The 13,053-nt window shown below is 43.8% G+C and overlaps 1 protein-coding gene across 1 annotated transcript in view; it reads left to right on the top strand.

Annotated features, from left to right (window-relative positions):
* Positions 1–10,047, top strand: part of INA (internexin neuronal intermediate filament protein alpha) — a 13,168-nt gene extending 3,121 nt beyond the window's left edge. Inside the window, exons 2-3 of the mRNA XM_017531087.2 lie at positions 6,737–6,861; positions 8,063–10,047. Of these exons, the coding sequence (XP_017386576.1) occupies positions 6,737–6,861; positions 8,063–8,372 (435 nt within the window). The 3' untranslated portion in view covers positions 8,373–10,047. The remainder of the gene's footprint in view (positions 1–6,736; positions 6,862–8,062) is intronic.
* Positions 10,048–13,053: the final 3,006 nt, after the last annotated feature.

Below are 13,053 nucleotides of genomic sequence, written 5' to 3'. Positions count from 1 at the left end.
TGGAGTGCAGTGGTGTGATCTAGGCTCACTGCAACCTCTGCCTCCTGGGTTCAAGTGATTCTCCTGCCTCAGCCTCCTGAGTAGCTGGGATTACAAGCATGTGCCACCACACCCAGCTAATTTTGTATTTTTGGTAGGGACAAAGTTTCTCCATCTTGGTCAGGCTGGTCTCGAATTCCTGACCTCAGGTGATCCTCCCTCCTTGGCCTCCCAAAGTGCTGGGATTACAGGTGTGAGCCACCGTGCCCAGCCTAGCCCAGTATTTCCACACACAAAAAGGATAACTTACTTAGAGCTGCCGGCTGAATTGGACTTTTCCATGTCCTCTGTTTGCTTGTTATAGCCGATACATTCTAAGAGGTTGTGACAGTTTGGCTTGGCATGTTTGCAGTAAAAAGCTTTCATCGTTAGACAATAGTAGGGTCATCCAGACATGGTCTACAGGAAACAAACAAAAAACAGCAAAGAAACTGCAGCTCTGCGGTGCTGCCCCTATCAGCTTGAGCCTTTGGAGCCACAGAGGACCGGCTGATGGCAGTGGAAGAGGAGGTCAGACAACAGAGAGCTGTTCCCTACTCCTTGGGGCCTAAAGCTGAGGTGGGGCTCAGCCTTACCTGCGGGTCCTAAAGTCCTGTTGCCACAAGGGTGTCTCTGACTGTTCTGAGAATCTTAGCAGTGCTGACCCAAAAAAACCTCCCTTTCTACAGTGAGATTTAGCCATTGTTTTCTTGCCTTCTCAGCCTATCGCCACCTTTCAGTGCAGTAATGGGAGGATGTTCTCTTTCTTCTGCTAGAAATTAGTGATAGGGCCATTTTCCTTTTCAAGCTTGTCACCCTCTATGAAACAGGAAGGCCCCATTAAAGTTCCGTCTTCTCTGTCCCAGAGAGCTGATAGCCTATTTGAGGAGACAAAGCTTCTTACACTTTTGAAAGGGCAAAAAATGATTCAAGGTGATACAATAAGTACACAATAGTGTATGAGAGTGTCTGAATCAGGCAAGAGAAGAGCTGCATAAAAAGTTGAAGGGGTTTCCATTTCTGACACTGGGCAATTCCAGTGCCTACATAGCCACTTCAACACCATTGGAGTCCCAGTTCTATTAAAGATGTCCAAAGACATTTCTTGGAGGGTACTCGGGGTCTCAGGCCTCTACTGTGGTCAGTCTTGAAAAGCTGAAGCTTTCCTTGAAAGACCTTGCTGAATGATCAAGATCACTGCACGTTAATGCTCTCCAGGGAGAAAAGCCAAGTCTGCTGTTTTCTCTCCATTATGAGATTGGAGTACAGCCTAATTAAATAGCAGGCAGGGGCTGGCCCCTTGGAGATTGGAGGTGTCAGTGGCTGCACATAAATCCATAGCTTGATAGATCCATTTCTAAAATTAGGTACATTTGGTCTTTTGTAAGCTCTTCCACCTGGTTTTTGTTTTATTGTTTTGTTTGCCCCTCCTTATCTTACTGTATTACTGTCACCTGGGCCACCATGATAGCATCTTTATAGAAATAAATTTAAATTAGTGGATCCTAAACCCAGTGACACTCAGGTCAATTGGGGGCTTAAAAAAATAATCAGGCCCACTCCCAAAGATATGGATTCAGCAGTTCACAGGTAGGGCCCAGGAATATGCATTTTTTTTTTCTTTTTTAAAAAAAATTTTTTTTAAAGAAGGGGTTTCACCATGTTGGTCAGGCTGGTCTTGAACTTCCGACCTCAGGTGATCCGCCCACCTTGGCCTCCAAAGTGCTTGGATTACAGGCATGAGCCATCACGCCCGGCCAGGAATATGCATTTTTCAATAAAAGTGCCGCATCCTGTTGGTCCTCAGACTGATTTTGGAGTACACTGATCTAAACCACTTCTTCCAGTAAAGTAGTTTACAGAAATACGTATAATGCAGGGCTTTTGAGTGTGGTAGAGGAAAGAAAAAGATGGGGACAAAGGAAAGGAGTGAGAATAAAGCACGCATGGTGAACCACAAATAAAAATCCTCTGTCCCCACCCAAGTTGATTATGCAGAGCAGTAATTCCAGATAACCTCTTTCAGTCAGACTATGGGGCACTCGCTACTGTCCCCCTGACCGAGGGCCCCCGAAACGTGCTGAAATCCACAGCTCTATCGTTCTTTTTCAGCACTGCAGATGCTAGTGTGGCCAGTTTTTTTCTCTTACTCCACCCGGCATCCTTCCAGCCTTGGGCACGATGCTCAGGATTTGTCTTAGCTCGTCCAGGAGAGACCCCAGCTGGAGCTGGGCGTGCCGCTCTCGCGTTCCCTCGGGCTAAGCCGGCAGCAGCTGCGTGGTTGGGGGAGGGGACGGACTGCGGCGCTCTGCTCAGATCTCGAGCTGGAGGCCATCTTTGGCAGGGCTTTTGAAGGGCAATGCAAGACACAGCCTGATGTGGGGAGGAGAGCGCAAACAAAGAAACCGGACATTGAAGAGCAATCAATGGGCAGCACACAGCACAGTTGCTTCTAAAAGGAGCAAAGTCGTGCTTTTGTCTACAGTGATCTGTAAAATAGATATGTGAAATCTGTAACATAGAAGTTCAAGGAACTCTCGTCTAGAACTCAGCTCCACAACCACCTCTTTCTTATTCAAAAAAAACAGCTATGAAACAAAAGTAATGTTTTAAGCAAGGACCTAATTAACCTGCTGATGAGACATATTATCTATCTCTAAGCCACATATTAGGAACTAATGCCCCCAGCCTATTCATAACATAATTTCAAAATACTTTTTTATTTGGTTTCAAGCCTGCAGCAAGATAGAGAATGGGGACCACTGGAGTCAGGCATTGTTAAGAATGAGTAGCAGCAGATCTGTTCATCTTTCTGAACAAAGAAAACCAATAAGCAGCAACGCTGATTCCAGCATCGCTCAAGTCACTTTAGAAAGGCTTTTTATTCAAAATTGTTATTAAAAAAAAATCTGGTGCTTTAAGGTATATGCCTCCAACTATCCAATATTAAAGTGTTATGATACATAAGTTTTCTTAGTTATCTAAGGGGTTGGTAATAGTGAAGGCTTGTGATAAATTTGTCCATATCATCAAAAGGATAGAGGGCTACGTGGTGTGATATTAACAGTAAAAATCACTAACGTTTATTTTGCTCTTCCTATTTGCCGTGCTGTTTTAATGCTACTATCTAATTTAACAGATAATGGACTCATCGTATACTAATGTATACGTGAGATACATTAGAAAAAGAATAAACATTATAACTTTCTGTATTGAGAAACAGAAGATAGGAAGAAACTAAAATGTAGAAAACTGGCTGAGGTCCAATGGGTGTTAGTGGCAGGGCAAAAACTGCAACCCAAAGTCCCTAATGAAATCTTCCTCTTATCTTCATATAGCATTCCTCCTCCTTCTTTGCATAATCATATTTTCTTCTTTCTCCTTTTTCCCGCACCCTAGACTTTTCTCTCTTATCACAGTAATATTGATTATCTTGCCCCTAATATGTCAGTAGCAGAGTTGATTATAACCTCAAATAGGAACTGTCAGGTAAAATTTCTCAGTAAAAATCTCTTTAAGCCCTCATGATCTCTTAACACGCTTTGAAATATATGCATCACTGTCCAGTATAATACGTATTTTTCCTACTGACTGTCATTCCTTGTTCTCTATCCATCAGTCAATTGAGACTCCTCTTTGCAGTATTCCTGTCAATATTTATAGAACAGGTAGGTGGCATGAATTTTAATTCTGCAAATTCTCTTGATTTGGAAGTCTGCACCCTCTGATGTCTCAGCCCTGCCTTTCACCATTGCTTCATCATTCTCACATAGGGGAGTTGCACGGGCCTGTCAGCACTTACTTTCTTGAGGTTTCTGATATGTTTATCTGCATCACTGTTTCTTAAAAATAACCCCCAATTATTCATTGTTTCCTTTCCTTTTTTTTTTTTTTTTTTTTTTTGAGATAAGCTCTCGCTCTGTCACCCAGGCTGGAGCACAGTGGTGCCATCATGGCTTACTGCAACCTCCGCCTTCCCAGATCAAGCAATTCTCTCAGCTCAGCCTCAAGTGATTCGCCCGCCTCAGCCACCCAAAATGCTGGGGTTCCAGGCGTGAGCCACCACGCCATGCCCTGGAGATGTTTTCTTGTTACCACAACTGGGAGAGGGAAGTATGTGCTTCTGCCATCTAGCTGGGGATGCTACTAAACATCCTGCATTTCACAAGGCAGCTCCCAATAACAAGTAATTATCCAGCCCAAAATGTCAATACTGCCAAAGTTGTAAAACTCTGTTATAGAGGAAAGCAACAGAAAATAAACTAGAATAAACTAACAAATTGCCAGGGCCGGACGCAGTGGCTCATGCCTGTAATCCCAGCATTTCCGGAGACTGAGGCGGGCAGATCATGAGGTCAGGAATTCAAGACCAGCCTGGCCAACACAGTGAAACCTCTCTACTAAAAATACAAAAATTAGCCAGGCACGATGGTGTGTACCTGTAATCCCAGCTACTTGGGAGGCTGAGGCAGGAGAATTGCTTGAACCCAGGAGGAGGATGTTGCAGTGAGCTGAGATTGTGCCACTGCACTCCAGCCTGGGTAACAGGAGCAAGACTCATCAAAAAAAAAAAAAAAAAAAAAAAAAAAAAAAAAAAAAAAAAAAAAAAAAAAAAAAAAAAAAAAAAAAAAAAAAAAAACCTAATACATGAAGAAGCTAATTTTATATAATGATAAGAGCTAAGCGCAGGGTGGCTGCATTCAACTGAATGCTTTTTTTCTAATTTGTCCTCCTATTGGGGGTATCTTTTTCTAATTTTCACAAGGTTCCTGCGTGGGCTAGCAGCTGTTTGGGCTTCAGGTAAAATAAAGTACTGGGTTGGTGGAGGGAGGATACTTAAATTGAATGCAAAGGAAGACCTTTTTTTTTTTTTGAGACAAGTTTCACTCCCGTTGCCCAGGTTGGAGTACAATGGTGCAATCTCAGCTCACCGCAACCTCTGCCTCCTGCGTTCAAATTATTCTCCTGCCTCAGCCTCCTGAGTACCTGGGATTATAGGAATGCACCACCACGCCTGGTTAATTTTTTGTAATTATAGTAGAGACAGGGTTTCTCCATGTTGGTCAGGCTGGTCTCGAACTCCCGACATCGAGTGGTCCACCTGCCTTGGCCTCTCAAAGCGCTAGGATTATAGGCATGAGCCACTGCACTTGTCGGGAGAGAGGACATTTGAACTGAATTTTTTTTTTTTTTTTAAATGGAATTTTGCTCTTGTTGCCCAATCTGGAGTGCAATGGTAGCGATCTTGGCTCACTGCAACCTCCAGCTCCCGGGTTCAAGTGATTCTCTTGCTTCAGGCTTCCGAGTAACTGGTATTATAGGTGCACGCCACTGTACCCGGCTAATTTTTGTATTTTTATTAGAGACGGGGTTTCACCATGTTGGCAGTCTTGAACTCCTGACCTCAGGTGATCCACCTGCCTCAGCCTCCCTAAGTCGTGGAATTACAGCCATGAGCCATGGCGCCTGGCCTGAGCTGAATCTTGTATGACAAGGAGTCAGCCATGTAAAGACTAGCATTTTAGGTAGAGGAAATAACAAGCCTAAGGGGCTTGGGACAGCAATGAACTTGATATAGTTAAGGAGCAAATGAAAAGGCCAGGCTGGGCACGGTAGCTCACATATGTAATCTAAGCACTTTAGGAGGTAAAAGCAGGAGTATCTCTCTCTCTCTCTTTTTTTTTTTTTTTTTTTTAGAGGTGGGGTTTCACCATGTTGGTCAGGATGGTCTCGATCTCTTGACCTTGTGACCTGCCCACCTTAGCCTCCCAAAGTGCTGGGATTACAGGTGTGAGCCACCGCACCCAGCCGGTAGGAGTGTCTCTTGAGTCCAGAAGTTTGAGACCAGCCTGGACAACACAATGAGACTTCATCTCTACAAAAAAAAATTTTTTTTTAATTAGCTAGGCATGGTGGTGCACAGCTGTTAGTCCCAGCTGCTTGGGAGGCTGAGGCAGGAAGGTTGCTGGAGCCCAGGAGTTTCGAGGCTGCAGTGAACTATGATCACACCACTGTACTCCAGCCTAGGCAACAGAGCAAAACCTTGTCTCAAAAAAATAAAATCCTTCTGGCTGCTCAAAGACTATAAATATAAAATGATTTCTCTTCCATAACTTAGTTAAAAAAAAAAAAAACTCTGTGGAATATTTCTGCTTTCTCCTTACCTATAATGTAAAACATTCTCAGTAAAGTGACTGATTAGTAGGCTTCCAGGAAATCATCAAAATGAATGGAGGCAAATCTTGCTTTCCTTTCTGTGCTTTCCACAGTAGGAATTTTCTGAATCTAAGCTCCTAACCTGAGGCTTTGGGTTTTGGAAAGGACATGCCACAACAGAGTTATTTAGCAGCAACACAACAAGCAAGGGAAGGATGCTAAGTAAGTGTAAAAAAGAAATCATCTCCATGTTCAGTTGAGAACTAGTTGTCGTGTTGCTATCCTGAAAAGGGCAGGCGTTCACTTGCCCTCTGGGTAAAAGTTCTCAGTTCTCACCATGAGTCCAAATCTCCTGGGGGCCTTTAGGAAAAAAATGCAAATGCTGGGACCCCACCGCAGAATCAGTGAATCTGGATATGGGCTCAGGGACAGGCCTGGGTATAAGCAAGTTATTCATTAGGTGGTTTTAATGTGTAGTCAGGGTTGAGAATCCTTGCCTTCTGGAAATCTCAAGGAATTTCAGCTAGTTTGACCTAACTATTTTGGATATGTTGTTTTTCAGGATAGCATTGGGCAGCTAGAGAATGATCTGAGGAACACCAAGAGTGAGATGGCACGCCACCTTCGGGAATACCAGGACTTGCTCAATGTCAAAATGGCTCTTGACATTGAGATAGCAGCTTACAGGTACTGCAAAGAGCCCGCTCACCCAAGTAAATCCAGTCACCTGGGAGCAGTGCTACCCAAATAAGTGGGTCTAGTCTCTCTGGCTTCTGACTGGTCAGGGAGGGAGGAAGGGCATCACTGGCCCCTTTCAAGTGAACTGACTTCTCTGTCCCTCTACTTAGATACAAGCCAGCTCCACCTTACAAGTCCCGGAGTATTCTGTGTACCTCTGCAAGGATTTAAGGGGATAATGTGAGGACACAGAGGTTAAAATAAAAACCCAAGAGACTTGTAACTTTAAAAATAGTGTTTGGGGCCAGGTGCAGTGCTCATTCCTGTAATCCCAGCACTTTGGGAGGCCAAGGCAGGTGGATCACTTGAGGTCAGGAGTTCAAGACCACCCTGGCCAATATGGTGAAACCCCATCTCTACTAAAAATACAAAAATTAGCCAGGCGTGGTGGCACACACCTGTAGTCCCAGCTACTTGGGAGGCTGAGGCAGGAGAATTGCTTGAACCTGGGAGGTGGAGGTTGCAGTGAGCTGCAATCACACCATTGCACTCCAGCCTGGGAGACAGTGAGACTCTGTCTCAAAAAAAAAAAAAAAAAAAAAAGGATGATAAAAACTATTAAGAATTATGAAAAACATGGTTTGGGGGCCACTTTTTTATAGGACTGTTTAGGTCACATTAAAATCTGAAATAGTGTCATTCGCTGGCTTTTGTTATTGCTAGTTCTATCCCCTTTGTATCCTTACACACTGAAAAAGTACAAATCTCAAATCCAGGTTGAATTAGGCAGTTCCTACCACTTTTGTGGACATCTCACCTCCTTATCCCTATTGCAGCTAAGGTGTTAATTAGGAAAATTACTTCTCCCTAGAGCTTTGTTGCTAATTGCCAAAAATGGGTGTGATGTGGCCAAGGGGAGTTGTAGGTTTTCCTTCTGGAATATATTTGTGAATAGGATAGGTTTCCCTTTGACAATGATTTAAACATGGCTGGTGCCGAAGGGGTGTATGTGTGTGTACACCCATGCACACGCTCCAACTCTTTGAGCTTTGAAATTAAATATTTATTAGTTTCAATCTCATGAAGAAACTCCAAAGTCCTTTGGAATCTCAATCAAATGAATCGGGACTGGACGGTTGAGTTCGGGGTTGGGGGGGGTGATGGAGTTACAAGTTGACTTCCTAAGAGTTTTTCTCTGTTGAATTTACAGGAAACTGCTGGAAGGCGAAGAGACACGTTTTAGCACCAGTGGGTTAAGCATTTCGGGGCTGAATCCACTTCCTAATCCAAGTTATCTGCTCCCATCTAGAATCCTCAGTTCTACAACCTCCAAAGTCTCATCCACTGGGCTATCACTTAAGAAAGAGGAAGAGGAGGAGGAGGCATCTAAGGTAGCCTCTAAGAAAACCTCCCAGATAGGGGAAAGCTTTGAAGAAATATTAGAGGAGACAGTAATATCTACTAAGAAAACCGAGAAATCAAATATAGAAGAAACCACCATTTCGAGCCAAAAAATATAATTCCATTGCTTTGAAAGAGTTAATGCTTAAGAGGGAATGATATGCATTTGACTTGTTAAACAGCCTGTTCCTGAAACATAACACCTGCCACACCACTATGAAATGTCTTCAAGGCTTCAGTCTCACATTTAGTATTGAATACTTACATTCTCTAATAAGAAAACCACCCCTTAGATTGAAGTAAACTGCAGTCCTGGAACAATCACAGATGAGTTATCTAAGAATACAGCTTTCTGACCTTCAGCTTAAGCTTCACAGTGATTGATGATTCAGGTGCAGAGGAAGTACAAACTAAGGTGCTAAATCTGTGACCTTCGTCATTTGCTGTGAACTGAAATTATTCACACTACCCAGCCATTATCCAGCTAAATAATCTTACTCTAGATACCTAAAACATAAGATCACTGCCAAAGATAAACTAATGGTCCACACCCAGTTCCACTCTGATAGAACTGTTTCACAAATAATAGGTGTTTGTTTAATGGACACTTTCCACCTCCCTCAATTCCATATATCCTTTTCTTCCATGCAGGAAAAAAAATAGTCTAGTGTAGTATTCTTCCCTTTTAAACACATTTTGGTTCTTCTCAAAAGAACTTACCCCTGTTAGCTCTCTTTGCTCAGTGGGTAAAATTAGATGCATGTTGACCATGTCTATGATTTGTGTAATGACTCATCCCTGCCCATTTCATATTCTTTCAATCCTGTAGGTTAAAAAAATGGCAGTGATGAATTTTAAGGGTTTCCCCCACCAAATAAAATAATGAAAAGAATCCCTAGACTTTAGGCTTTCAGCTTACACAAATCCATTTAATTAGGAGAAAAAAACTATTAAGGATGTAGCTTTTCACCTTTACTTTAGAAGCTCAGTAAACTGATTAAGCTGAACTTAGATTTAGTAGTATAAGCTAGAAGAAGTGAGTGTTTCTATGAGTGGAAAAAGCCAAGGTGTCATTTATGTGTCCATTCATTTGTGGTGATATAGAATTAGCTTTTTCATGCCCTTATCCTTAGAATCCACTCATTCCCTTTCCCACTAGTCTAGGTCCTAAAGAGGCCTTGCTTTCACTCTCATATGCCTTTTACGAGTACTAAGTATAGGATATTTTGTCACCAGAACACAATGCTATTGCCCCAAAGTAAAAGAAACCACTTCTGGTCAATCAACACCACCAGCAAATATAAAAAAGAAATCTTTCTCTTTTCTAAAAGACTTCCCCAATATTTACCCCATGGCTGCACAGTTGGTGGGGTCCTGCCGGAGAGGAAGAGACACTCAGACCAGAGGAGGGGTGTGCATGCGCCTACTTGCTTGCTAGAAGTAGATTCTGGACAGTCAGCTCTTCATCTGCCCAACTGTGTAGCATCTGCGTTGCCCAGTCTTTCACTTGTGCCAAGGCTGATGCAGGATTTGTTCTCTGTCCAGCAGTCACTTCTGCCAGAGCTGAAGAGTTGCCCCATCTCTCTTCCACGTCTCCTTTAAGAGCTCTGGTGATAAGGACATGAGGCTTTTACTGAACTTTCTTATCCTAGCACATGCTTCAATAGTTCAAGGAACTTGAAAGATACTTTTCTCTTCCTTACCTTTACCCCATCCCTATCTTTACTCCTCACACTTACTGTAAGACATTAGTAAAATAAGAAATTAAAAGTCACACGAATCCCACCAACATAATTTGTGTTCTGTGGTTTCTGCCCTTTTACTGAGAGAAGCACTGTTTGGATTCAGAGTCAGTCTGGCTCTGACTGATTTGTGTCTGCTCTTTTTAGTGACCCTTAATTGCCATGAACTCATTTATAAAAGAAAGACATGGCCAAGTGTGGTGGCTCACACGTGGAATCCCAACGTTTTGGGAGGCCAAGGTGGGCAGATGGCCTGAGCCCAGGAATTCAAGACTAGCCTGGGCAACACAGGGATACCTCATCTCTCAAAAACATATAAAAATTAGCCAACTGTGGTGGCGTGCACCTGTAGTCCCAGCTACTCGGGACTAGTCTCACTTCAGTCCAGGAGGGGAATCACACCACTGCACTCCAGCCTGGGCAACAAAATGAGTCCAAGAGATTGGGGGAAAGCCTGCCTGCAATATGTGCTGATATCCCGTATGACTTTCAGATTCATTCGTCAATGTCATCCCCTGCATCCTGAGACATCAATAATAGACTTGCCAGGTGTGGTGGATCATGCCTATAATTCCAGCACTTTGGGTGGCCAAAGTGGGCAGATCACCTGAGGTCAGGAGTTTGAAACTAGCCTGGCCAACATGGCGAAACCCTGTCTCTACTAAAAATACAAAAATTAGCCAGGCGCGGGGGTGGGTGCCTGTAATCCCAGCTACTTGGGAGGCCGAGGCAGGAGAATCACTTGAATCTGGCAGGTGAAGTTTGCAGTGAGCTGGGATCGCACTGTTGCACTCCAGCCTGGGCAACAGAGCGAGACTCCATCTCGGGAAAAAAAAAAATTCAGTACCTGTTTTCTATGTGTCAGACGCTATATGAGGTAGTAAACATAGAATTATATAAACCTCACAACCATTCGTTAGGTATAGTATTTGTATGCCTATTTTACAAATGAAGATGTAGAACCTCAGAATAACAAGGTTAAGACCCTAGTCTGGGCTGGGCACAGTGACTCATGCCTGTTATGGCCAAGGCAGGTGGATTACGAGGTCAGGAGTTTAAGACCAGCCTGACCAATATGATGAAACCCTGTCTCTACTAAAAATACAAAAATTAGCTGTGCATGGTGGTGGGCACTTGTAATCCCAGCTACTCAGGAGGCTGAGGCAGGAGAATTGCTTGAACCCAGGAGGCAGAGGTTGCAGTGAGCCCAGATCGCATCATTGCACTTCCACCTGGGCGACAGAGCAAGACTCCATCTCAAAAAAAAAAAAAGACCCTGGTCTGATATCACATAGTAAGTGGCAGAGCTGAGATCTGGACCCTGGTCTTCTGTCTGACTCTACAATGCTTGTTTTTCTTCTCTATGTTTTTTTGTTTGTTTTTATAAGACGGCGTCTCACTCTGTTGTTCAGGCTGGAATGCAGTGGCATGATCTCAGCTCACTACAACCTCTGCCTCCAGGTTCAAGTGATTCTCCTGCCTCAGCCTCTGGTGTAGCTGGGATTACAGGTGCCCGCCACCACGTTCAGCTAATTTTTTAATTTTCAGTATATATGGGGTTTCATCATGTTGGCCAAGCTGGTTTCGAACTCCTGACCTCAAATGATCCACCTGCCTTGGCCTCTCAAAGTCCAGGGATTACAAGTGGGAGCTACCACACCTGGCCCTTATGTTTTCTCTCGGCATAAAAGAAAGTCTCCTTGCTGAAGGAGTAGAAATATTTCTTTTTATCTTCTGTTTCACCCCCTTCTCACTACGTTTTACTTAGTTTCTCTGTCCAAGAAACCCTTTGCAACACCAATTCCTGCAGGCAAGCTGCTACACTAGCAGACTTCCTCAGCCGACTGCCTTCCTCCATTGCTAGGAGGTAGCTCAAAACTGGAATCTGGGCCCAGCCAACAACAAACCACCTCTGCTTCTGCCAAAAATTATATAGAATTGGGTACTAGTTTTCTATTTAAAAAAAAAAAAAGGAGATGGGGTGGCCTTTCTTATAATTTAGCAAAGGAATTCTGTAGCTTCCCATCAAGGGGCCAGGAAGTGAGGACATATTACAGAAGGGACAATTCTACAAGAGGTGATAAATCCAGGACACTCAGAATTCATTCTACTGCACTGGCTAACAAGGTAAAAGCTGAGCAACTGTCTGGAAGCTACAGCCCAAAGTTTAGATCCAGGGTTAATGTAAGTCACAAATAATTGTGGGGATAAACTTCTAGAACTTACCTGTGAACTCGAGCAGAGGACCAAGTGCCACCATAAATGGCTCTAAGGACAAACATGAAATAGCTTTTTTTTTTTTTTCTGGTTCACATTCTCTCATGAGGTTGCATCAAATAGCTTTTAAAATATATTTAAGGCCAATCACGGTGGCTCACATCTATAATTCTAGCGCTTTGAGAGGTGGAGGTAGGTGGATCACCTGAGGTCAAGAGTTCGGGATCAGCCCGGCCAACATGGTGAAACCCCATCTTTACTAAAAGTACAAAAATTAGCCAGGGGTGGTGGCACGCACCTGTAATTCCAGCTACTTGGGAGGCTGAGGCAGGAGAATCACTTGAATGGGGCGGGGTAGGGAGTTGGAGGTGGTTGTGGTGAGCCGAGATGGTGCTACTTCACCCCGGCTTCGGCAAAAGAGCAAAACTCCATCTCAAAACAAAACAAAAAACTATTTACAAACTGGGGCCAGGTACAGTGGATCACATCTGTAATCCCAGCACTTTGAGAGTCAGAGGTGGGTGGATCACATGACTCCAGGAGTTCAAGACCAGCCTGGGCAACATGGTGAACCCTGTCTCTACAAAAAATACAAGAATTACGGGCCGGGCGCGGTGGCTCAAGCCTGTAATCCCAGCACTTTGGGAGGCCGAGGCGGGTGGATCACAAGGTCAAGAGTTCGAGACCATCCTAGTCAACATGGTGAAACCCCGTCTCTACTAAAAAAATACAAAAAATTAGCTGGGCATGGTGGTGCGTGCCTGTAATCCCAGCTACTCAGGAGGCTGAGGCAGGAGAATTGCCTGAACCCAGGAGGCGGAGGTTGCGGTGAGCCGAGATC

This window comes from Cebus imitator, unplaced genomic scaffold (assembly GCF_001604975.1).
Source record: "Cebus imitator isolate Cc_AM_T3 unplaced genomic scaffold, Cebus_imitator-1.0 Scaffold71, whole genome shotgun sequence".
NCBI classification, from domain to species: domain Eukaryota; kingdom Metazoa; phylum Chordata; class Mammalia; order Primates; family Cebidae; genus Cebus; species Cebus imitator.
The sequence above is the reverse complement of the archived record's forward strand: the minus strand, read 5'-3'. Positions and strand labels throughout refer to the sequence as shown.